The 24,795-nt window shown below is 39.9% G+C and overlaps 1 protein-coding gene and 1 long non-coding RNA gene across 3 annotated transcripts in view; one reads left to right on the top strand and one right to left on the bottom strand.

Annotated features, from left to right (window-relative positions):
• Window positions 1-203: 203 nt before the first annotated feature.
• On the top strand, window positions 204-1,922 carry LOC124261663. The gene is made up of 3 exons (XR_006894387.1): window positions 204-254; window positions 567-614; window positions 808-1,922. It is a non-coding gene; the product is annotated as an uncharacterized LOC124261663 (long non-coding RNA).
• Window positions 1,923-3,469: 1,547 nt separating this feature from the next.
• LOC124261660 (putative ankyrin repeat protein RF_0381) overlaps window positions 3,470-24,795 on the bottom strand; it is a 75,749-nt gene continuing 54,423 nt past the window's right edge. Inside the window, exons 8-12 of one of the 2 annotated variants that reach the window (XM_046696005.1) lie at window positions 9,666-9,782; window positions 9,419-9,535; window positions 8,744-9,067; window positions 5,453-6,845; window positions 3,470-5,002 (exon numbers count right to left, since the gene is read on the bottom strand). In XM_046696005.1, the coding sequence (XP_046551961.1) occupies window positions 4,777-5,002; window positions 5,453-6,845; window positions 8,744-9,067; window positions 9,419-9,535; window positions 9,666-9,782 (2,177 nt within the window). In that variant the 3' untranslated portion in view covers window positions 3,470-4,776. The remainder of the gene's footprint in view (window positions 5,003-5,452; window positions 6,846-8,743; window positions 9,068-9,418; window positions 9,536-9,665; window positions 9,783-24,795) is intronic. The other variant, XM_046696006.1, reaches the window with a different exon arrangement.

Genomic DNA, 24,795 nt, shown 5'->3' with positions numbered 1-24,795 from the left:
ACACCAGAAATGGGCTTCACATATTGTACCCATGTGGGGAATCGAACCCGTGCCTTGTACCTTTCAAAAAGAAATAAAGTGATAGAAAATATAAAAGACTTTATGCCTATGCACTATTTCTCAAAGCGCATTAATGATTATAAGAAGTATGTATTGCTTCTAGAAGTTAAATGTACAAATAATACACTTTTACAATTTTACTTGCAGAGAGGGCTAAAAGGCGTTCAAGTATTTCTAGAAAAGCTGTCAATAAGGTAACCCTTTAGAAGAATAAGCAGTTTTTTTAAAAAAACACGCACAATAAAGAGAAACAGAAGGAATATTCTGTTTCAGCTGATTATAATAAGCTTTCTGCTTTCTGTTACTAAACCGGCTAGCTATTCTCAAAATGTCTAGTAGACCTACAAACTTCTTAAGCCCACTCTTAACACGTTGGCTACGATCAAAGTTAAGATTTCATAGGGCTACGAACATTTGGAGAATAGGGCCTCTGATCCTTTAATGTTACTTTAGAATTATGGTGATCACTGACCACTTGCTTTTTAAACAATACTGACCACTTGCAGGAGCATGGACAATCTGTGTTTGACCAACCTAATATGGCAAGTGTCATGGTAAGTGTAAACAATGAAAACAAATGATTAAAAATATATGATTCGTATATTTATTGTTGAATCTAATTACTATGTTCATTTTTGGGTACATGTCATTAAAATATCTGTTGTCATGCCTATGTAATACTGGAAAGTAAATGTGAAGTCATGACTCTGTAATAACATGTATACAGATATTAACCTCTCATACTAGACAAACACAGCAGCTGCATTTGTGGGAGGAAAGAGAAAATGGACAGAAACAATAGACTTAAAAAGAGAATCCGATGAGGACACCACAACCACACAGGTATGTAAAGTGTACATACTTGGAATGTACAAAAAGTGATATTACTTTCTTTCCAGAAAATTTGGATTTATACCTTTAAAAACCAGGTGTATCTTAAAACAACAGAATTTTTATGTAAGGTTTCAGCCCCGCGTTCAATAGGCAAAACGTTACGGAACATTCGGAACGTTTTGTCTGTTGGACGACCCGTTTCCTCGTAACGCTACGATAAACCGCGAACAGTCTGACGAGGTTGCACGCGAAGTGACCAAGATGGCGGACGATGCATCAGTGTCATCAGTCGGTACATTTTACAGGTGCTCCGTGTGTGGCATCTTCTTTGCAACGATGGAAGCTTTTGTTGAGCATGAGTGTGGTGAGTCCTGAAAACTTTGGAAGTACTTATACAATGGCGGTAACTTGATATTACCTATGAACCCAACGAAATCGCGGTTGACACATGCCGCCATTATGGCCAAGTAAACAAATGTCTTGTTATATAGGATTCAGCACTCTACTTTGCAGCACCAATTAGATGTAATCATGCTATGTCTGCATTCTACACGGTCAGTGTTCCCAAATATGTTCATGTTGCAATATGTTTCAGCTTCAACTACTGAGAAAACTGCAACACCGACTGAAATCAGTGCGATTGACGAACTCGGGACTGACACTGACAACGTGGAGAATGAAGTGCACAGTAAGTGATTCAGAAGGAAAATGCAATGGACATAATAGACTACATACATTGCAGTCAGAGTAAATATTGTTTGCAAATAGATTACGTTTATATCAGTTTAAGACGGTTAAAAAGAACAACAAACAAGTTATTTGTAAATACTGCTCGACAGAAGGAGATCAAGTAAAATATAGATCTAGTTCCCTATACATGTCGCACAGTATTAATCTAGTATACTACTTCTTTACAGCTCCTACCCACTGCACATTGGGGTACTCTGCGATCCTCCTCCTAATTGAAACCTACAGAGATCTTCAATATATTTTCAAATCTTCTGCCTAAAAAACGATTGATGCTTGGAAACGAGTGGCCAAAGAGTTACAAAAACAGAATTATGGTTAAAACAGAATCATAGTTATACCGCAGATCAGTGTGACAAAAAAATGAGAAGCTTGAAGTACAGGTAATTTTTGAGATTTCATTTGTCTAACTGAATAGATTGTAAACATTGTTGTCATCTTTGCTAAAAGTGATGCATTATGTTAGTGTTCATTTTACAAGATGATAATTCATATAAATGTATTATCGGTAGGTAAATGACACTTCAATTGAAGAGTCACCGAAATTGTTTTTGTTGTTTTTTAAATCTAACTGGAAAAAATGTTTAGTGTATTCACTTTAGTGTTAAAATGATAACTTTATATTTTGATCAGACTGATAATGCCAGTGTCTGTTATTAAATGTATTCAGTAAGTGTACGTCTTTATTCAGACACAAGGTAATAGTGGACGGAAACAACAAAACTGGAAGGGGAAAACGGACTTGGGAGTTTTTCGATCTTATGGAAGATCTGCAGGCTGGCAACCCATCAGTACGGCCGACCATAACAGTCTCTTCACTTGAAGGTATGTGCAAATGTTTCTCTGAAAGACAAATTAAGAAGAATGTCTATAACCACTATGGGGTAACGGAATTCGCCACAGGTTCATTATAATTTTGCATGCCACAAATATAATGCTAATACAAATGATGGAAACAAACGTTTATCGATTGAAAGAATAAACATGTCTTCATTATATTTACTATTGTTGTTCACATCAGGTGTATAGTGTAGTGTCTTGTTTGTGTATAATTGTGCAGGTGAAAAGACCAAAGAAACAACTTGTAGTGCTCCTTCAGCTACTAGTACTCCTTCAGCTTCAGAATCTCCCTCGACATCCTTAGCATCTACATCGGCTGAAACACCATCTAAGGCTGGTCGGAAGCGACAAGCACCAGAATGGTTTAAGCAGTTTACAGAGGAAAACAAAAAACAGTTGTCCCAGTTGGTCATGCAACAAGCAACAGCAAATGAAGTAGCGAAAGAAAGAAATGAAATTCTAAAGGCTATCTTAAACAAAAAGTAGAGGAGTATGTCTCTATCATGTCTATTTTCCGGTTCCTGATGGACATTTTTTAGCCATACCTACTCAAAGGCTAAGGGTCATCCAGCAGTAGTTATCATTTGCAAGAACGTTATATATTTGCAGCTTCCAGTTTTTGGTTTTATTTTGATCCTTGTGAATACCAATGTTCATGCCGTACCTGAGACTTATCGTTTTTTGCTGTTTGAGTAGTATATTTTCAGCAAACCATAACAGTGACCTTTGTTACAATTAAGCAAGCCATGCTGTGGATATTACTTAACCAGGGGATTTTCCAGTCTGAGGACATGTTGAATACCAAAGTGTTTATTTATTTTGTTCATTTATTTTGTTTAACAGATCATGTAATCGCTGTTGTCAAGTTGGACCAAGTTGATGTAAAGAATGAACAAAAAGTGCCAAACCTTCATTTTATTGTTTTATTTATTTTAATAAATGATTTAAAAAGCAGATTGTTATCAGTTTGTCTTTATTATAACATTGAGGCATGGCAGTGTCACCATGAGTTAAGGGTCTTGAAAACACAGATTAAATCTACAGGAGAAGGGCAATGTCATTCCTCTTTGCAACAGCATCAGGTGGCAACCCCTCGAGTTGTGCCTCTTCATCGATCAACTCATCTGCCTGGTGATCGTCATCACCAATAATGTCATCATAAAACATTTCCCTCATGAGAATAAAATTATGCAACAGACATGCTGCAAATATCCTTGCTCAAGTTTGCGTCTTAATGGGCTGTTCTTGAAAACTCTGCAGTCATGAACCGACCCAGGCCAGCCTACATAAATGTCGGTGAACTGCAGTTTGGCGTCGCAAACGACCTGTAACTGCATGCTCGAGTAACCCTTCCTGTTGATGAATGCATCTCTATTACAGGATGTACCAGAGATTGGAATATGAGTACCGTCAATGGCACCAATAACTTTAGGGAATCCACACCGTTTGGAAAATCCTTCAGCCACAGCCCCTAGTCCATCGAGAGTTGGCAACTTTACATATTCCTTGACTGTTGAAGAAATTGCTCGACAGACACTGAGAGCAATAACATGCAGGGATCCTTTGCTCAAACCAAACCTGTCGGCAATACCACGATAGGATTCCTGATTGGCAAGTAGCTACAAAGTTGACAGTAGCTTTCGTTCTGCAGTCAGTGTTCTCTCGGGTAACAGTGGTGCAATTGGTTCACAAAGGTCCTACAACAAGAAACAGTACTCATACTACTGGCTCAGTAGATTCTTTAACCCTTTCCATGCTGGCTAAATTATTATTCTATGGGATCTGCCAGTAATATTACCCTACCAGTATGGAAATAGTTAAACTTCAACTAATAAGATTTGTTAACCCAATTTAATGCAGTTGGTTTCCTCTTGTCCAAATAGTATTTGGCATGTTCTAAATATACTCCAGTTTGGAATGTGTTTTTTTATGATGATGATGATGATGAATTCTTTTGTCCGAATAAAATTAGTGTCACTAGTACCTGAAACGTCGATCTTTTCATCCTGAAATGTGATCTGAAATCGAAGTCCCTGTATTCTGGAATTACTGTTTCAACGTAGCCCTTCACACTTGCTGTTTGCTCTTGAGTTGTCAAACACATACCCAGCGTTATAGTTGATGTTAAGGATGATATCCTTGCAATGTTCACAGCAGGTAGCAGGCAGGTTCCCTCTGCTAATTCACTGAGAACTACACGTTCTTCTAAAGATAACGCCATTTTGCAAAACGTTTGCACAAAACTCTGCGTTCATCAGGTGAACAGAATGTTCTTACAGAATGTCGCAAAACGTTTTAGGCTATTGAACAAAAGGCAGATTTCTTCTTTAAGTCAACATTCGGCCCGGCTGTGAGTAGTGGTGAGACATCATGTCCTGCTTTTACAACCATAATCAGGGGCGTGTTACCGTCATTATCTTGAGCACTGACGTCAGCTCCAGCAGCAATCAGTTTTTGGATGATTGTTGTGTCAAAGCCATGACGGTTTCGAGAGACAAAATGCAGTGCTGTTTTACCAGATTTATTCTTTAAGTCAACATCTGCCCCGGCTGTGAGTAGTGGTGAGATATCACTTCGTGCTTTTACAGCCATCATCAGGGGCGTGTTACCGTCATTATCTTGAGCACTGACGTCAGCTCCAGCAGCAATCAGTTGCGAAGCGTAGTTTTTTTCCTTTTCATTGTCGTAATGGTAGAAATACGCTGATTTTGTTTTCATGTAAGGGAAATAATAGTCTTCATAGACAAAATGCAGTGCTGTTTTACCAGATTTATTCTTAGAATTGACATCTGCCCCAGTTGTGAGTAGTGGTGAGATATCACGTCTTGCTTTTACAGCCATCATCAGGGGCGAGTTACCGTCATTATCTTGAGCACTGACGTCAGCTCCAGCAGCAATCAGTTTTTGGATGATTGTTGTGTCAAAGCCAGAACGCTTTCCACAGACAAGATGAAGCGCTGTTTTACCATATTTATTCTTTGAATTGACATCTGCCCCAGTTGTGAGTAGTGGTGAGATATCATGTCCTGCTGCTACAGCCATCATCAAGGGCGTCTGACCAACCGAATCTTGAGCGTTCACATTAGCTCCCCTAGCAATTAATTGTGGGATGAGGTTACTTTCTCCCTCTCTCTGCTTTGAAATCCCCTCTATAGCAGTCATCAGAGGTGTTTTACCTTTGTCATCTTTGGCATTGATGTCGGCTCCAGCCTTGAGAAGAGTTTCAACAATGTCTGCAATATCCTGACTAATGTTGAATGGACTTGAAGGTGTTTTACCTTTTTCCTCACCGTTTCTTCTCGCATGTACCGCTTGCTTTGACATTGCATGCTCAGCAACTTTGTGGAGCGCTGTTTCACCAAAATGTACATTTTTAGCATTGACATCCGCCCCACATTGGAGTATTGCTAAAATGTTTTCCTTACATCCCCTCTCTACAGCTATCATCAAAGCTGTATCACCACATGAGTTGCTCGTGTTCACATCAGATCCGGCCTTTATTAATGTTTCTACCATTTTCACATGGTCCCTTTGAACAGCTATGATTAGTGATGCATCGCCATGTACATTTTTAGCATTGACATCAGCTCCAGCTTTGAGCAGCGGTGAGATGTCTTTGTTCATCTCGACGGCCACCATCAAAGGTGTATTACCACTGTTATCTTTAACATTGATATCTCTGCTGCATTCAATAAGCTTCATTACTGCATCAGTTTCGCTGTTAGTATTCATCATGTTTGTATTTCTCGCAAGTATATGGAGGGGGGTGTCCATGACATTGTCCTTGGTAGTTACACTTGCCCCAGCTTTCACTAGAGTGATAGCTCCTTGTGTGAAGTCTCCCTTGACTGCACTGTGGAGTGGAGTATTACCTTCACTATCTAGTATGTCAAACTTTGAAGATTGAGCTTCACCAGCTCCATCATTATCAGGTTTATCTGTATCTACAGATTGGGGCCCAACATGACTTATTCTCGGTGCTTCCTTAAGTCTGTGTGTCTTAGTAACTGCACCAGTTTTCTGGTTTGACCCAAATACATGGTGCAGTGGTGTTTGACCATTTGTATCGACAACATTCGCGTCCGCGCCTTCAGTAAGTAAAACTGCCACAACATCAAAACTTTGCCACGAAGCAGCCACTTGTAATGGTGTGAGGTTTTCTTTGTTGAGAGCGTTGACGTCTGCTCCATGTTTGACCATGAGTTTTGTAAGATATGATATGTCTGTAGGGTTGCAGGATGTAGGATTACTCTCTTTATTTCCAAACTTTTCTGCAAAGAGTTCAACTATCTCCAAGTTCTTCGTAGCGACAGCACAATGTAGTGGTGTGTATCCATCTCTGTTAACCGCCTCAATGCTTGTTCCTGGGTAATTGAAAATTCTATGTCATAAACACACCATGTATAACATGAAGGCAACAATTTTATGGATGTCAACTTCTTTATTGTGAAGGGTCACGATGTTTCGATGTATATTCTTACTCCTTCCTCAGGTGAATGAAACAGTTAGGAACAGACAGCTCTATATGTACATGTTAAAACAACAACAGTTATAAGATAACAAGGGAAACCAGTTGTAGTTAGCTGGTAGATGGGCAAGTGGAAGCCAGGATTGCTAATCCAGGCATGATTAAGGTAACAAAGGTGGCAATTAACAGGGGATAAGAAAAACAAATGAAGGGATGGGTGGGGGGATATAATTAGCAATAACGTGATTGATGGACAAGTGGAAGCCAGGCATTGTTAATCCGGGCATGGTTGATGACTGACTGACTGACTGACTGACTGATTTTAGTTTTACGCCGCTTTTAGCAATATTCCAGCAATATCACGGCGGGGGGCACCAGAAATGGGCTTAACACATTGTGCCCATGTGGGGAATCGAACCCGGGCCTTCGGCGTGACGAACCAACGCTTTAACCACTAGGCTACCCCACCGCCCGCATGGTTGATGAGGTAACAATAGTGGGATATAACAGGGGGTAAGAAAACAAATGGAAGCCAGGCCTAAAAGTAATAATTACAAGGACAATGAGGCCAGCAGTGGTGATTAATTTACATTAATAAGTCCCAAGCGCTAGGCAGATATGTTCCCTGGTCACGATTGATTGCTGGTTGGCTTCTTCTGATGTCCATGGCCTCTTGCAAGCCCAGCGCTTGGGACTAATTCATGTAAATTGTTATCTGATAACTGTTGTTGGTTTAACATGTACATATACAGCTGTCTGTTCCTAACTGTTTCATTTACCCGATGAAGGAGTAACAGTATACTTGAAACGTCGTGACGCTTCACAATAAAGAAGTTGACAACCGTAAACTTCTTGCTTTCATGTGTATCAATTCTAAATGCCCTTCGAAGACTCTATGTATTACATGGTTGAGTCGAGTTAAATGGAATATTCCATTTTATCGTTTTAACAGTCTTTATATTAGATTTGTGTTCGGTGTATTTCACTCAAAAATCTCCACAGCGTTCGCTTTATTCGACACTTGATTGCGTACATCCTTTGCTCCAGTTCGGAGGTGACATGAAATTGGGTTTAGCGTCTTGCTTGAGAATATTTCGCTCATATGACGACGCGCATGCGTGTGTATGTGCGGCTGCTTTTACTAGCCCAGACTGAAGCTGGTTTTTATAGTGCTAGCCCACTGAGATACCATGCCGCAGTGAAGCATGAACACCCCTCCCAGACACATTATGCTGACTCCGAGCCGACCAGTCCTTGTTGTACCCATCAATGCCGAGCGCCAGGCAAGGACCACAAGTACCATATTTTTACGTCTTTCGGAATGACGCGGCCGGGGATCGAAACCGCGACCCTCTGCTCTCCGGGCGGACGCTCTAACCACTACACCACGGAGGCGGTCGCTTCAGTTCTGAACCTCTGAGTATTATTAGAGAGTATCTTCTTGGATAATATGGAATATGGATGTTACTAATGAGGACAAAACTCGTTTCATATTTATAATATATGTCTTCTAGAAACAGAAGAGGCTGTACTATCAGCATCTGCACTTACAATAACATTGAATATCACTGATATCACTATTTGACCGTTTTGAATATTACTGGTTCCACTAATACGTAGTGATCATAATGTGTGTGAAAACTGCATTTAAATCATTTATATCATAATACCAATTATAAAATAGTTTTATGAATTTGTATTACTGTGTTTCACTTCATGCATGTAAGCTGAATCTCTTGACTATCTTATGAACTGGAAGTTGATATTAGTGCAAATTTCTGACTGTATATTTACCGAATATATCCACGTCCAGAGGGGTGAGTGGAAGAGATGCACTGATGCAGACTTCCATCCGGGTACCTTTTGGCAGTTTAGCAAAGATGTCTTCAGACAGGATCTTAGTGATGACTTCCCTTAGCCAAACTGGTCCAAGTTTTGTTCCAGGCTCCACCGTGACGTTGATGATGACAGATCCTAAATCTGTGGACTCAACCCTGGCGTTCAGTGGTTTCAGGAGGACGTTGATGTGAGGAATATTTCTGTCGATGTGATTCTTGATTTGAACGCATAATCCATCGGTTGCCTCTATGGTCAACTTGATGCCCTGAACCGAAGGACCTGAAACAAAAATGCTTTGTTAAAGAAAATAACCTACATTCCGAAACAGGGTTATTGCATGGAGATCAGGTCTATTTTCAGCTGCAGTAGCAGAACCCACAAAGAAACATGCGTTTGACAATTTTTTTGCAACAACACAATTTTTGTGGCAGACTATAACTTCAGCAATCTGAAGCTTAGTCTTTATTCTTGTAATTTTCTGATGAGTTAAAATATTTTCTCGACAAAATCCCAGATCCGTAAGAAACATTAGAATGCTCTTCTGAAGACGTATTACATACACAAAACCACATACTGATGCATGAGGTAGCAGTGGACAGAATACATTAGTTTCCATAAATGCCCACCTACCACTGGATACGGAAAATGTGTTGTTTCTCCCCACTTGCTGTGTGTCGATGTTGTCAGCACCTGCCTTGACTTCGATATGGTTGTTGTTGCCAACCTGTGCCGCTGATAGAGGACGATCTAGTAATAACATTACAAGTTATTAAACTTTTATTCCTAGTTGTTATGTTTAGTTGTAGAAAATAACCTACATCAGAAACAGATTGATAATGCACAATGGACTGAATGCATTGGTTAAATGCCCACCTACCACTGGATACGGAGAATGCGTTACTTCTCCCCACTTGCTGTGTGTCGATGTTGTCAGGACCTGTCTTGACTTCAATATGGTTGTTGTTGCCAACCTGTGCCGCTGATAGAGGACGATCTGGTGATGAAAATGTATTTTTTATGATGAAATTGATATGTTTTACTTATCCTGACTCATGCTTATTGCATTATCTCCCTTCTCCTTTCAACGGTTCCGTGCAAACTTGAATCCCTTGTTCCCAAGAACAGTCAACATTTCACTCACCCGTGTAGAGCCCCGCTTTCCCGCCAAAATGGTCCCAGGCGACCTGAGCCTTGCTCATCACACTCTCTCCTGAATAAGCCCGCACTATGACCTACAGTGAAGCCCTCAGTGCTGAGAGGGGACGGTTGGGAGGGCCCTTCACGCCCGTTCTCACTAATGAGGTGCAAATGGGTAAGCGTCGTAAGTCAAAAATCAACTGCACAAAATCTATGCAAAAACATTTATTTAGACAGTTTGGCATATGCTCTATTACACATCACTTTTTCAGCCACACCATTTTACAAATAACCATACAGCTGTTATCTAAATGTGGAACCTTGAATTATAAAATATTATCACCTCATACGTACGTGACTAGTTTTTCTGACAAGAGAATTAAGTGACAATGTGATAAATTATTTGAGTAACCTCTCAAGTATTCCGCATGAGTTGGCGATTTAGTAACACACGTCGGCTCAAAGACTTTAGAAGCACTTTGACATACACATTGTAAATCATTATTACTCAGGTTGTTTTTTAAAAAATACCAACAAATTGCAAAAACATTCTAAAATCAAACCTGATAACTAGATTAGCCGACAATCTGAGGGCGTAGTAGACCCAAAAATGAGTAGCAAAATATTTGATCGATAGCCAGTTGCAACAACATAAAACTCATGAAAATTACCAGTCACTTTTTGCAGTACAAACAGTAACGTATGTAGCCCAACTTTCAATTGTTTCAAATAAGATTTTTGTTATGAAGAATAATACTTTTTCTTACCTAAAACATCGATTAAAACACATTAGCATCGTTTTCTTCAGGATTACAAGATTCTACCGTTTCTTCCTTTACAGTTTTTAGTAGTACATAAAGACAATATCAGGGTGATCAATATTAATCATCATAAATTTGGCAAAAAAGAACATAACAAGACTGTATCCTCGATCGTTCTTTCTCAAGGAAGGCGGGTCCTTTTGCTTTCCGAATTTACCGATGTTCTGTCTGAATTTCTGCTCTACGTTTTCCCGCTTGAAATAAGAAACAAATGAGTAACGTATGTATAATACATTTCGATACATACCTTTACCCTATAATTATGCTCTTTCGCATAACAAAGACCCAGGACTAATCCAAATGTTATTACAGATATATAAACTCTGTCTGATAAGCTACTAAAGTACCTTTCGTTTGTACATCAATCCTTCCATCCCATTAAACAATCAAATATTCATATCAATTTTCATATCATTCAGAGAGGTGACCATCTCTTTCCCAACACATAGCTCATTATGTGAAAATAAAAGGACATTAAATAACACTGATTGCCAGTTTAAGTCTGAATGTTTTCAAAAACCCAAAGTTTCTGGCTTCGAATGATATGACATTTACGTTTGAAACCTTTAACAAATGTTGTTACCTACGTTACCGTTGATAACGTATGTATCAGTTACTGGACCACCAAATGATGCCTTTAGCATTGTTTTCCTGTTTGTTATGATGGTAGCTAAAACACACAATGACAATTTGAAAGAATTACACTTTGTAACACGTTTAACATGACGTCTTTAATTATGCATGGTATCACCTGAATTTTAAACAACATTACCTCATAAAACTGACGTGGTTTCTCTCTCAAAATGTTTCAGATGTTCGATGACTGTCGCCACATGAAGTAGGTATAGCCAAAACCTAATCATATTGTTTCGAACACTTAATTCCGTACTTTCTAGTAACGTATGTAACGGTTACGTATGTATATTTTCAATGGTTTTCATTTTCATTTTTGCAAATCTATACACACTACTGATCGTGATATGAGCTGTTTTACGATGCTAGAAATGTTTGTTGTTGGTAAAATGTTTTGCTTGAAGTGTTATAGAAATTGAAGTAATTATTGGCATGATAACGTATGTATTGCTTGATTTCTATGCATCTTGTTTGTGGTGTTGAAAAGTATTTTTTTCAATACTGAACTATACTTATAGTTAAAGCCTGTCGTAATTGAATTGGTAAATGTTTTGAGTATAAATAATTGATACTGTACTTCACTTAAGCCAGAAAGGTACTCTGCTACACTGTCATCCAGAAAAACACAACGTATGTATCCAAAGTTTGGCGACAATATTTCAACACTCTATAACTATTCCGATTTGGATGGTTTGCCTTCTTATTCTCATTTGAATGCAGCGTAATAAGTACATTGTTCTTTACATATTCAATCTGAAACCCAAACTGCAAAATCAAAATGACTGTATTAACTTCAGTGAATCGTCTCCGACATGGCGACAGTAACGTACGTATCGTTTTGCCAACTTTGACTTTTCCTGCATTGCCAATATAAGGACAGATGACCCGAAACAGTGTTTATTGTCTAGGGCGAGTATAAGACTTTGTGAATAATGCAAATACTGCGCACAATATTTGTTGGATTATGAACAAATGGCTGGCGACATCAATTGCACCTCATTAGTGAGAATGGGTGTTCAGATCATGGGTCAGGATAAGTATAAAATATCAATTTAATCATAAAAAGTACATATTTTCCCTTGTCCTGACTCATGCTTATTGCTTAATGAATCCGACGGAATAGGTGGTAGGTCAGCCACCAAACAGGATTCACCGTGACTGCTTGATCAATAGCGTCTGATCATATACACCTTGGGAACTCTTCTTTGCGGCTTCCAAAAGATCCTGACGCCAATTGGGGGACCACGTGTCCCAGCTTGGCTCCGCTAAACACTCTAATTTTGAAAGGTAGAAACTGTTTCAAGTATGGCAGAAGCTCAAAAAACCCGATAGGAATACTGTCGACATGAGCGATACAGAAAAGGAGACAGAAGAGACAGGGAAGCAGAAAAGTAAGAGAAAAAGAGAAGGATCTACACCAAGCGAGTTGGAGAGTGACGGCACACCGCACAAAGAATCATGGCCATGAGGTGTGGAGCTGGATGCAGTAAGTGAAGACGTGTTGAAAGTGAATGAAATTCTCTCGCAACTTAATAACTCTGTGCAGAAAATAAACAGCAACATTGAAGGGATTAAAAAACGTCTCGATAAACATGATGAACTTTTGAAAAGTATGCAGTGTAACATTGCACATACGTCCAATAATGTTGCAGCTATTGAAAATGAACTGAATACAATCCCAAATATCAACACAGATTTGAAGGCAACCCAAGAAAATGTGTAAAAGAACTATTTTGAATTAGTGGAAAGAATTAAACAACTGGAATTAAGAGCTGTCGACCAGGAAGCTAGGGGTAGAAGAAGGACCTTGATTTTCTATGGGTTGAAGTATGATTCAGTAGTTAGTTAAAAGGGGGTTGTTAGAAACTAATTGTAACCTTCTTGACACAGGAGATGGGTATCTCTCCAGACACTGCTTCGAGACTGAGAATAGGGCGTGCACACAGGTTGAGGAAGCGTACTCTTGGTAAACCACGACCTATTATTGTTTATTTTGAGGATTTCAAGGACAAAGAATTTGTGAAAAACCAAGCAAATACATTGAAAGGGAAACCCTATGGTATCAGTGAAGTCAGAGATGCGAGAGAGAAGTTAGAAGATGATTTGAAGAAGTCCAGGAAAAATGGCAAGAAGACAACTATTCTATACCCAGCCGCCTGCTGGTGGACGGTGAGGTGGTGCGGGAGGTCACGGTGACCGGGGAGAGGGATCGGACCTAGGACCGGCCACCTAGGGGTCTGTCAGTGCTCACGTGGAATGTCAATGGCAGCTTGACTAGGAAACTGGGAAATAGAGACTTTCTACAACACCTGCAGGATAAGGACGTTATTTTGTTGGGTGAAACATGGACGAATAATCCGGATATGAGGCATACTGTAAGCATCGCCCAGGCAGAAAAGGGGCAAAGAGGGACTCAGGAGGTCAAGTAGCCTAGTTTGCTTCATGGATGTGCCAGGGTGTAGATGTTCGTAGAGCAATGCAGAAGGTAAAATTAGAAAAAAGTCATGGTTATGATGGCATTGTGAATGATTTTTTTATCTAGGGTGCTGATGTTCTGGTTCCTACATTAACTGCATTATTTAATGTCATACTGATCAATGCTTATTGTCCCCATGAGTGGACTTAGGTAGTTATTGTACCCATCCAGAAGAAGGGCAGCAAGTATTTGCCAGATAATTATAGAGGTGTTACATTGTTATCTTGCTTCAGTAAGTTATTTACAAGTGTCTTGAGTGTTAAGAGTTTCAAGTTGGTGTGATAAGTACCGTATACTCGTAGAGGAACAAGCTGGATTTAGAGAGGGTTATACCACTGTTGAATGTCTCTTTGTTCTAAATGGACTTATAAATATAACTCTTGAAAAGGGTTTAAAACTATATTTTGCTTTTGTTGATTACCGTAAAGCGTTCGATTATGTGAATAGGAATGCATTGTGGTATAAGTTATATCATTCGGGGATAAGTTCTAAATTTTTGACACTACTTTGGAAAATGTACAGTGATGTTAAATCTTGTGTTAGACAATCAGATGATGCTTATTCAGAATTCTTTGCTTCATTTTTTTTTGAGTTCGTTAAGGCGAAAATTTATCGCGGATTCTAATTTCACTTTTCGTTAATGATGCTGTAGATGTTTTGTCACCAGCCCAGGATCTTGGTGTTTGGCCTTTTTTACGTTCGCTTGTTGTTACTCCTTTTTGCAGACGACATGGTTATATTTAGCAACAATATTAAAGGTTTGCAGGATGGACTGGATAAGTTATCTGAATACTCTTATCAGTGGGGATTGGTTGATACTACTGAAAAAACTAAAGTAGTGATATTTGGTAAAGGTGGTAGAATTGCTAAGAATGAAAAATGTTTTTTTAATGGCGAGGAGATAGAAGTAGTGGAGACCTTTAAATATTTGGGATTAGTGTTGTCATCATCTGGAAGATTGTCTCATGCACAAAAGACACTAGCTGATCAAGGTCTAAAGGCGTTAGGATCACTGTATCGTATATTCAATAATAATCCCTATATATCGGTCGATGTTCAGTACAATTTATTCAATTCAGTCATAGTACCAGTTCTTTCATAGAATTGTGGGATTTTATGGAGGCTAAACCTGTCGAAAAAAGTTCATTTAAAATGTATGAAAAGTATTAGTCGTAAAGAAATCAACACCATCTGCATTTCTTTATGGCGACCAAGGTGCATATCCACTGATAGTCCACAGGTTGATTAGGATTTTAAAATATTGAAAGAAGCTTTTAGAGTGTAGTGCACATAGATATATAGTACTGATTTACAATTCCCTCTTATCATTATCTGAATTTAATTGAAAATTGGGTAACATTATTAAGAGATACACTCTATAAATTTGGCTTTGGTTATTTATGGGTTTCTCAAGGATTGAGTAATTACCATGGATTTATAACAGAATTTAAACAACGTATCTATAATATTTACTCTCAGATGTGGAAGAATGATTTAAATTCCTTGAGTGAAATTAGATTATGTTTGCAAACTAAAGATCGTTTAAAGTTATCGTTTAAAAGTATCTAGTACATATTGATATAAGGAAATATAGAATTGCTCTCACACGGTTCAGATTGAGTTCACATTCACTGATGATTGAAAAGGGCAGATGGACTACGACTAAAACACCATTACATGGTCGGCTGTGTCCCTTTGGTGTGAACGATCTTGAAGATGAATACCATATCTTGCTCATTTGTCCAAAATATTTAAGTATAAGGATTCGTTATCTACCAAAGCTAGTGTGATAAAGTTTGTGAATATGTTACAAACTACTAATGTACAGCGACTAATTAGTATTGCTAAATGTGTTGATCATATCTTTAAAATGTAAAGTACAATGGACATGTTATAATTATTTACTCTTGGGTTACCATCCTTCATTTCTCTGTTAAATTATTGTATATCAAGCTATGTACATTCACAAACACCCGCGAGTGTGCAATTATGAATTGTGTAACCGTTGGTTTTGGCCTATGGTGTAAATAAACCTTCTGCTCTTATTCAAAAAAAGAAGAAAAACTTACAGATTTCGTGGATTTTAGATAATCTAGTACGCCTCGATGTTTAGTTACCTAGAATGATCCATGTTTTAAGGTAAGGACGTTTACCGAAACTGAGTCTAAACCACTCATGCTCTGACTTATCTAGTAAGACAGGGGAACATGGACTCCCTGCCAGTGGCAATGGGATAGTTGCCAAGCGCGAAGAAGCCAACGTGAGAAGGGTGAGTTTCTTATCGTCTAGCTGGAATTGTGAGTTGTTGCGCTACTACCAGAGGGCCCAACTGGTGGATACCAGATACATCTTCTGAAGCGATGTCTCGAAGATATTGGTTGGAGAACACTGTGTCTGATTTCCAAAAGCAGCCTTCCATAATGGACGATAATGAGCAATTCCCATGTAGTGCGAGCGTTGAAGTTAATGCTCTAACTTCGTGTGGGTTGGAGGCTCTGGGAGGATCCAGCCCAACTGCTCTGCAGGGTCGAAGGATGACAGTTCTGATCCATAACGAGATAGTAGCTCGGGAGCCTTGAATAGTCTTGGCAGGGTGATAGCAGGATAAAGAGACGCTTGAACTTCCTCCTTCTTGTAGCAGTCCGTTCTATGTAGATTTTTAAAGCTCTGACTGGGCCCAGGGACAGATCTTCTGTATAGTGTGGTCCAAGGACCATAGACAATGCCGGTACGTGGAAGTGTTGATCCGGTTGACCTCGTAGCTGATTCTTTGCTATGAAGTCCTGTCTGAGACCCAGGTGGACTGCATCGTACTCTCCTGAGTCGAACCTGGTTCGTCCGTAGTCGAGGGCGTGTATTTCTGACATTATAACCGCTGTAGCTAGACCTAGGAGAAATAATGTTTTCTGAGTTAAAAGCTCAAAATTTGTGTCTCTCAGTGGCTCATATTCGTCGCTGGTAAGATGATGCAGCACTATGTTGAGGTCTCATGCTGGAGCTCTAAGCTTTTGCTGCTGGTCTTCTAGTTTAAATGCCCTTAATAGAGCGACGAGTTCAGGTACTTTGGTGAGCTTGACCCCCGTATCCATGGTGATAACGGGGCTGATCGCCGCCAAGTATGTTGAGAGTGTAAATCTTTTCAGGTGTCTAGTAGCTCTCAGATAACATAAGTACTCTGATACGTGAGGATGTGTGTCTTTCACAGGGGGAAAAATCCCTTGTGTGCAGCAACCTGATCAAACCTCTTCCACTTATGATCGTAGAGGTTCCAAGTCGTCTTAAGGCCAGTGTAACTGGCTTAGCTGCTCTGGTGCAGTACCCTCTTCATCTCAAGGAGTGTGTAATACATTCCATGTGTGTAGTCCGAGGCCTGCTGGGTTGCAGTGAGGTTGTTTTGTGTAAGGGTGGATCAGTAGATTCGGCCAATCTGGTAGACACAGTGTTGTTTTTCCCAATAGCTGTAGGAGGCCTGGAAACCAAGTTCTCGCTGGCCAGTAGGGCGCAACCAAAATCAGTTGTAGGACTTTGGTCTGACCGATTTTGTGTATAACTTGAGATAACAGGATCGGTGGCGGAAATGCGTACGCATTTAGTCCTTCCCAAGAAATGTCTGAACTGTCGAGAGCCCAGGCTTGTGGATCTGGTACTGGAGAGACGAACGTCACAATCTGGTGATTGAAGTGTGTCGAAAACAGATCTATGAGAGGACAGCCTTGATCTATTGTTAGCAGTTGGAACACTTCCAGGTGGAGCATCAACTCTGTGGGTGATGGTCGGAGCGGTCTGGATGGGGCGTTGGCTAAGAGGTTCTTTGCTCCTGGAATGTGACAGGTTTCATCCATAAGTAAAGGTTGTCTGCTGGGTTGAAGTGTTGCAACGTCAGTTGCAATAAGGCGCTCATCTCGTTGAGCCTTGGAGATTTATGTAGCAGGCTACTGTTGAGTTGTCTGTGTGAATCATAGAGACTTGATTCCTCAATAAGTGAATCCTCGATAATCGCCTTAAATTCCAGTTGATTCATGTGTAATGTCCTTTCTTTTAGTGACCAAAATCCAGATGCGACCTCTTCGTTGAAGTGTGCGGCTATCCTTGTAGAGATGCGTCGACGAAGAGATGTAGATTGTAGGCTGGCTCTTGCAAAGAAGTCCCATCGCAGACATTCGACTTGTCTGTCCACCAGAGTAGATATAACTTTGAACAGGTGTTATGGGATGGATATCCTCTGCAGAATGTCGAGATGAGGTCGAAGGAAGCGTTGAAGCGGTCGAAACTGCAACCTTCCTCTGCGTGTGAGAGCCTGTGCCGACGTGAGGAGGCCTAGTAGTCTTTGCATGCTCTTATCGGTAGAGGCGAGTTGAGAGCGGCTGGAAGACATGCCTGTATGCTTGACCACCTGTCTTCTGGATGGGTTGTTCATGGTGAGGAACTTTATGCCGAGGAACTGCAACTCCTGCGATGGCTCTAGTTCCGATTTCATTTGATTGACTAGCCAGTCAGTATCTGGATTGTAAACTGCAGTTGATGTCTGAGTTGATCTGCTAGTTGATGCGCCTGTATGCCGTCGTCTAGGTAGAAGGCACAGTGAAATCCCCTTTGATGTAGAAACGCAACTATGGGTTTAGATATATGTGTAAATAGCCAAGGGGACAAGGAAATACCAACGGGGATGACACTCCAAAAGTAATGCTGCCCTTGATACAGGAATCGAATATACTTCCTCGAGGCCGGATGTATAGGGAGGTACAGGTAAGTACATGTATCTTGTAGTTCTATACTGGCTAGGTAGTCGTTGGGTCTGATTAGATGTCGCAGTTGTGGTAAGTGCAACGTCTTGAACTTGTCCAGTTTTAGTAGATAGTCTAGGTTGAAACGCTTCATGTTGTAGATGAGGCGGAACTTCTCCTTGGAGTTCTTCTCTGGTACTAGGAAAATTTGAGAATAAAAACGGGGATGAGACTGCGTTGATCTAAGGTCTGTAGGGCGTTTTTCGGAAGCAGCAAGTCGATGGCTTCCTTCGGGGTATTGGTATACCTGCAGGCTGATGGTGAGAGTTGGTTTTGCCTTGAGCTGAATTTTGTATCCTTCGTGCTCCACTTGTAGGACGTAGTCGTCTTCTAAGATTCTCCAATTCTCCCATTAGTAACCTAGACGTCCACCCACGGTTGACGGTTGTACTGGAATGCCTGGGGGTGGAATGGACCAGTCGTTCATTGACGAGAGGACTAGGAGAATCCCGGGGAGCGGCCTCTCCCGGAACGTCCACTTAAGTTATCAGATGAGCAACGAAAACAGACAGATTTGCCCCCTTGAGATCCTTATGCCATCTTATCTCTGGCCTTCTGTATGCCTGGGAAGTTCATTGGGAATTGCACTCGTTGTGATGTCTGCCGATACATGTTGTTCATAGTCTGCAAGGATCTGATCAACGTTTGATCCTTTGAGTCCTGCCATACATCCTGAGACGCTGGTTGGATACCGCCGTCAAATAGAGTTGGCGCTGCCCAAGGTTTACGTAGTAGAGTAAATGCTGCAATAATCTGGCCAGTTACAGGTCAAGAGGGGTCCAAGTAAGGTCAGGCCTGACGATGTAGATGCAAGGTGGTCGGACATAAACTCCTGGTCCTTCTTTTGTGTGACGAGTGCTGATAAGACCATTTTTTCAGTTTATGTCTCTGCAAGGTGTTGATCAAGGCTTCGTTGATGGCCCAGGATCTAGCCAACCTGAAGAAGGTCCTTCTCGTAGTCATGTCTAGATGTGCCAGTTTCTTGTCTTCCGCTCTATAGCTGCATGACTTGGGGTCGCTGAGGAAATGGAAGTCGTCATCAATGTCCGGCGCCCTGAAGAATGGTTCCATGTTTGGTAAGGGAAATTTCCTCACATTAAATGAGATGTGGTAGCGTTCGCGAACGCTGACTTGAGGTTAGACAGGACCTTCGATATCGGCTTTATAGGAGGGATAATCAGCATATCTAGATCTTCATCCACACTGCAGTAGGCCTCCGCCAGGTTGGAGTTATGCGTCGGCAGTGCTATTGGTAGACCATCTGTGATCCATGACAAGACCTTTGAGTCTGAGTAGATGGATGCATCTTCCACTTCATGGATCTAACATCTGAGGCTGCTGATTCCTCTTGAATGGAGTCGCTGATAGAGTATGTTAGAGTAGAGTGGCTGCGAGGATGTTGTAACTCTGTAGAACGTTGTTGTTGTTGCAACAGAACGACTTGTCTGGTAACGTTCACCACAAAGTCTTGATCCAACGGCAGCCTGGTATTCTCCGGAGTGTTCACAAAAGCTTGTGAACTAGATGGAGCCGTACTGCTTTGCTGATGACGCTGATTAATGGAGATCATCTGCATAGATGGGTTCACCAACACATTCGCGAACTCGTGGGACACCGCACGCAGTCCTGACGGTGCATCGTGTGATAACCACGCAGACGAACATTTTACTTTTCTGTGCTGGAATGTAAATGGTTTGAAAAGTAAAATCCTAGATTCAGATTTCATTTACTATCTCAGGAAATTCAATATTATATGCTTAGTAGAGACATTTGCTGAGAATTTAAATATGAACTGGTTAGATGGATACGACGTATTCTATTGTCCTGATGTTAAACTGTCCAAGTTTGGTCGTCTATCCGGTGGAGTATGTCTGTGCATTCATGAATTCATCAAGAAACTATGTATGTTGTCAAAATTACATATTGATAACGCTCTTTGTGTAAATTTGTCAAAAGAAATATTTTCCATCGACAAAGATATAAAACTCATATGTACCTTTATACCTCCTATGGGTTCACCATATTATGATAATTGTGACTCAAGTTGCAGCATTGATCAACTTGAACAACTCCTAGTTGATAACTTAACAGAGTTCAGCAACTTTCATCTGATGTTATGTGGAGATATGAACGCTAGAACTGGTCAACTCAGTAATCCTATTGTGTGTCCGAGTGAGGACTTTCACAACTTTGGTTTATACTGTGACGATGAAGACACCCCAGTCGAGAATCGTAAATCTCATGATAGTACGGTAAATAGATTTGCTTGCATATTGCTAGATATGTGTTATGCTTTCCATTTATTCATAGTTAACGGTAGAGTGAGTGAGTGAGTTATTATTTAACGTCACATCGGCAATATTTCAGCCATATCGTGACGAGAACATTTTACATTGTTAACGGTAGAGTGAACGGGGACATAAATGGTGAGTTTACATACTGTAGTGAGAAAGGTTGTAGTGTAAATGACTACTTTATTTGTTCCCCGGAATTATTCCAATATTTTCAACACTTTAATATCGGTGAACACTCTGATTCAGATCATTTTCCACTCGAGTTATCCTGTAGCTTCCCCAAAATGACCCCTACATCAAATGTGTCCTATAACAACCCAACCATTACTGATAAGATATTTTGGAATGACTCATTCTGTACTACATTTCTGAATGCTCTACGTCAGGAATTGGGCCATTCTGGTGAAAAACTGCTGATTAAACTTGAGGTTGATATTGATGGTGCTGTCAATGATCTCGTTAATACGATATTGAAATCGGCCGAATGTATGAAAAAGGAGTGCAAAGACAGTTCTAAATATAGACCGTTCAGCAGAGAATGTAAATTGGCGAAGAGAAATGTACGTAGAGCTTTAAGAAAGTTTCGATGTCAACGCACTGATAGTAACAGACGGACATACTGTAAAGAGCGAAATAGGTACAAGACATGTTACAGAAACTTTAAACATGAACTCAAATGTAATAAACTAAACAGGCTCAGTAATTCTATGCATTGTCAGTCTAAATTCTGGAAAGAAATTCGACATATCAGAACTAAATGCTCTCAACAAAATTCAATTTCCAAAACCGAGTGGCTCATTCATTTCAGGAATGTTTTCAGATAAAAATAATTCAGTGCTCGATCAGTTTGACCATGGTCAAGACATTTTAGAAATTTCGCATGATTTTAATGGGGACTATGATGAAGTAGATGAACTTGTACTAGACTCGCCTATATCGGATGATGAAATCACAAATGCAATTTCACAATTGAAATGTGGAAAAGCAACTGGTCCCGATAGTATCATTATTGAAATGCTTAAATGTTCTATTACCGAAATTCTTCCATTTCTCAACAAATGCTTCAATAGTTTATTCACAAAAGGAGTATTTCCTCGCAGTTGGTCAATTTCTATTATGGTCCCAATTCACAAGAAAGGTGACTTTAATAATCCCGATAATTATCGGGGAATATCTCTTATGAGTATTCTCGGCAAAGTCTTCACTTCTATACTAAATACCCGACTCTCTAAATGGGCAAACGTGAGACATAAGATTCCTGAGAATCAAGCTGGTTTTCGGAAGCAATACTCCACAACTGATCATATTTTTACTTTGTATGCACTGATTCAGAAATGTTTATCCCGTCGAAAACACAAACTGTATGTAGCTTTTGTCGATTTTAAGAAAGCATTCGATTCTGTAGAGAGACACAAATTATGGTATTGCTTACGTAGTGCCGGTTTAAGCAGGAAAATGTATACCATGTTAAAAGCAATGTATTCAAATGTAAAATCTTGTGTACGATGTGGTTCTTGTGTAACAGATTATTTTGACTGCCCAATGGGACTACGACAAGGATGCATTGTGAGTCCGATTATGTTCTCATTCTTCATAAACGAATTTTATTATGAGGTTATGCAAAAGGGTAAACATGGTGAACGGATGTTCCTAGATATGATAGAACTGTTTATGCTCCTATTTGCAGATAATGTCATTTTGATATCTGAAACTATTATTGGTTTGCAAAATCAGCTAAATATTCTTGAAAGTTATTCTGAAAACTGGAAACTATCCGTAAATTTAGACAAAACTAAAATAGTCATATTCAGAAGGGGTGGCGCTGTTGCATCTAAGGAGAAATGGTTTCTTCACGGAAAATCTGTTGCTATTGTTAATCAATACAAATATCTGGGGATATTTTTTTTCAAATACGATGAGTTTAAAAAGTTGTGTCTATGACTTGTTCCTACGTGCAAAGAAAGCAATGATCTCAATTTTATCTATCTCACATGAATGTGGAATTTTAACTCCAAATATATTTTTCAAACTGTTTGATGCCCAGATACAATCCATTTTATTTATGGATCGGAAGTGTGAGGATTTCAACGCTGCGATTACTTGAAGAGATTACATCTTATGGCTTGCAAGAAGTTTTTATGTGTTGGATCCGCTACTCCAAATTGTATGGTTTACGATGAATGCGGGAGATATCCTATGTATATTAATTCGCAAATACGATGCCTTAAATATTGGTTTAAGATTCTGTTAATGCATAAAAGTCGTCTACCAAACATATCTTATAATATGATGGTTCATCTAGATAGTATGGGTAAAATATCTTGGGCATCACATATAAGAAATCTTTTGTTTTCTCATGGATATGGGTTAATATGGATAAGCCAGGGCGTGGGTGATGTCTCTATGTTTTTAAAAGAATTTCGTGATGGAGCGGTAAACATGTTTCATCAGGAATGGCATTTCACTCTAGAAAGCAGCTCTCGTTACGAATTATATAGAGCATTTAAAAACCTATTACAACCTGAACTGTATTTATCTAAACTTACTTTTAAGTGTAACAGAAATATATTTGTCAAATATAGGACAGGTTTGAGGCAGAAAACTGTCCATCCCAAAATCTGAAAGATCTTGTCCTTTATGTAATTCTTCAGTAGAAGATGAACTACATTTTACCGTTGACTGTCCATTTTATGAAGATTTACGTTACATGTATATGCCAGAACGTTATCTGTCGGAACCACCACTGACAGCTTTTACCAGTTTATTAACAACTAATAATGAATCCACCCTACGCAATCTAGCTCTCTATGTTAAATATGCATTTATTCGTCGTAACGAGCACTTACAGTTAACCATGTCCTAATGTATGTAACTCGCTTGTATAAGGGCCGGTGACCTAAAATACAATAAACGATTGTCTTGTCTGTCTGTCTCATTCGCGAACTCTTTATCTCTCTGGAGGTAGAGATAAAGTAGACTGACTGCTGGTTGACTGGTTTGCGAACCCTTTCGCGAACTGTGGAGAGACATTGTTAGAATAAGTAGACTGAGGTGAAGCTTGTTGATTGTTGACAGATGGGTTCGCGGACTCCGATGGCATGGAAGAAGGTCTGCGTTGAGACGACTGCTTTTTCTCCCGACGCTGGGACTGCTGACGGTTGTTTCTGTAAACCAGGGTTTGCGAACCCTGAAGAGCCGGTTGTCTTCGTTTTCTATGAAGTATTTACGATAATCGGTGGTTCGAGAACTGGCGGTGATGCGTCTGCTTCATCCAATGCCATCAAGGCATTCTCGAACGATGTAGCTTCAACTCAAAATTTCGTTGGTCTAGTAATCAAGATGATGATGAGAACGAGATGATGATGTAGATTGCGACGTTGACGATTTGTTAGACGACGCAGATGATCTCTTCTTCTTAACCAGCTTCTGTAGTTCAGAGGCTGTGTAGCTGTCTCTCTAAGAGCGACAGAGACGGGAGAGACCCTGGAGGGAATCTTCAAAGAATTCTCCAACAACTCAAACTCAGATACTTGAGAGACACCCTTATCAGCAGCTATCCTGCTACCCTTCGTTTATCCATGTCCTTGCGTAAACGTGGAAACAGAAAATTATTAAATTGAAATTGTGATAAAAGTGCACAATATTTACAACATGGGACTAAGGAACGTGAATTATTGACGCAGGAAGAACACACAGGGTGTGGATCAGCCGCTGATATACCTAGCCCGCATAGTTTACATGCTACCATCTGAAATGGAGAGAGAAAATTGCGAAAATTAATTGAAATTTGTGCAATTAAATACACCGTTGTGATTATATATCGGATATTAATACAATTCACGGCCTTAATTTTGATTGATAG

This window comes from Haliotis rubra, unplaced genomic scaffold (assembly GCF_003918875.1).
Source record: "Haliotis rubra isolate DU_JTF1 unplaced genomic scaffold, ASM391887v1 Scf802, whole genome shotgun sequence".
In the NCBI taxonomy this organism is placed as follows: Eukaryota; Metazoa; Mollusca; class Gastropoda; order Lepetellida; family Haliotidae; genus Haliotis; species Haliotis rubra.
This window is presented reverse-complemented; position numbering and strand designations above follow the sequence as displayed.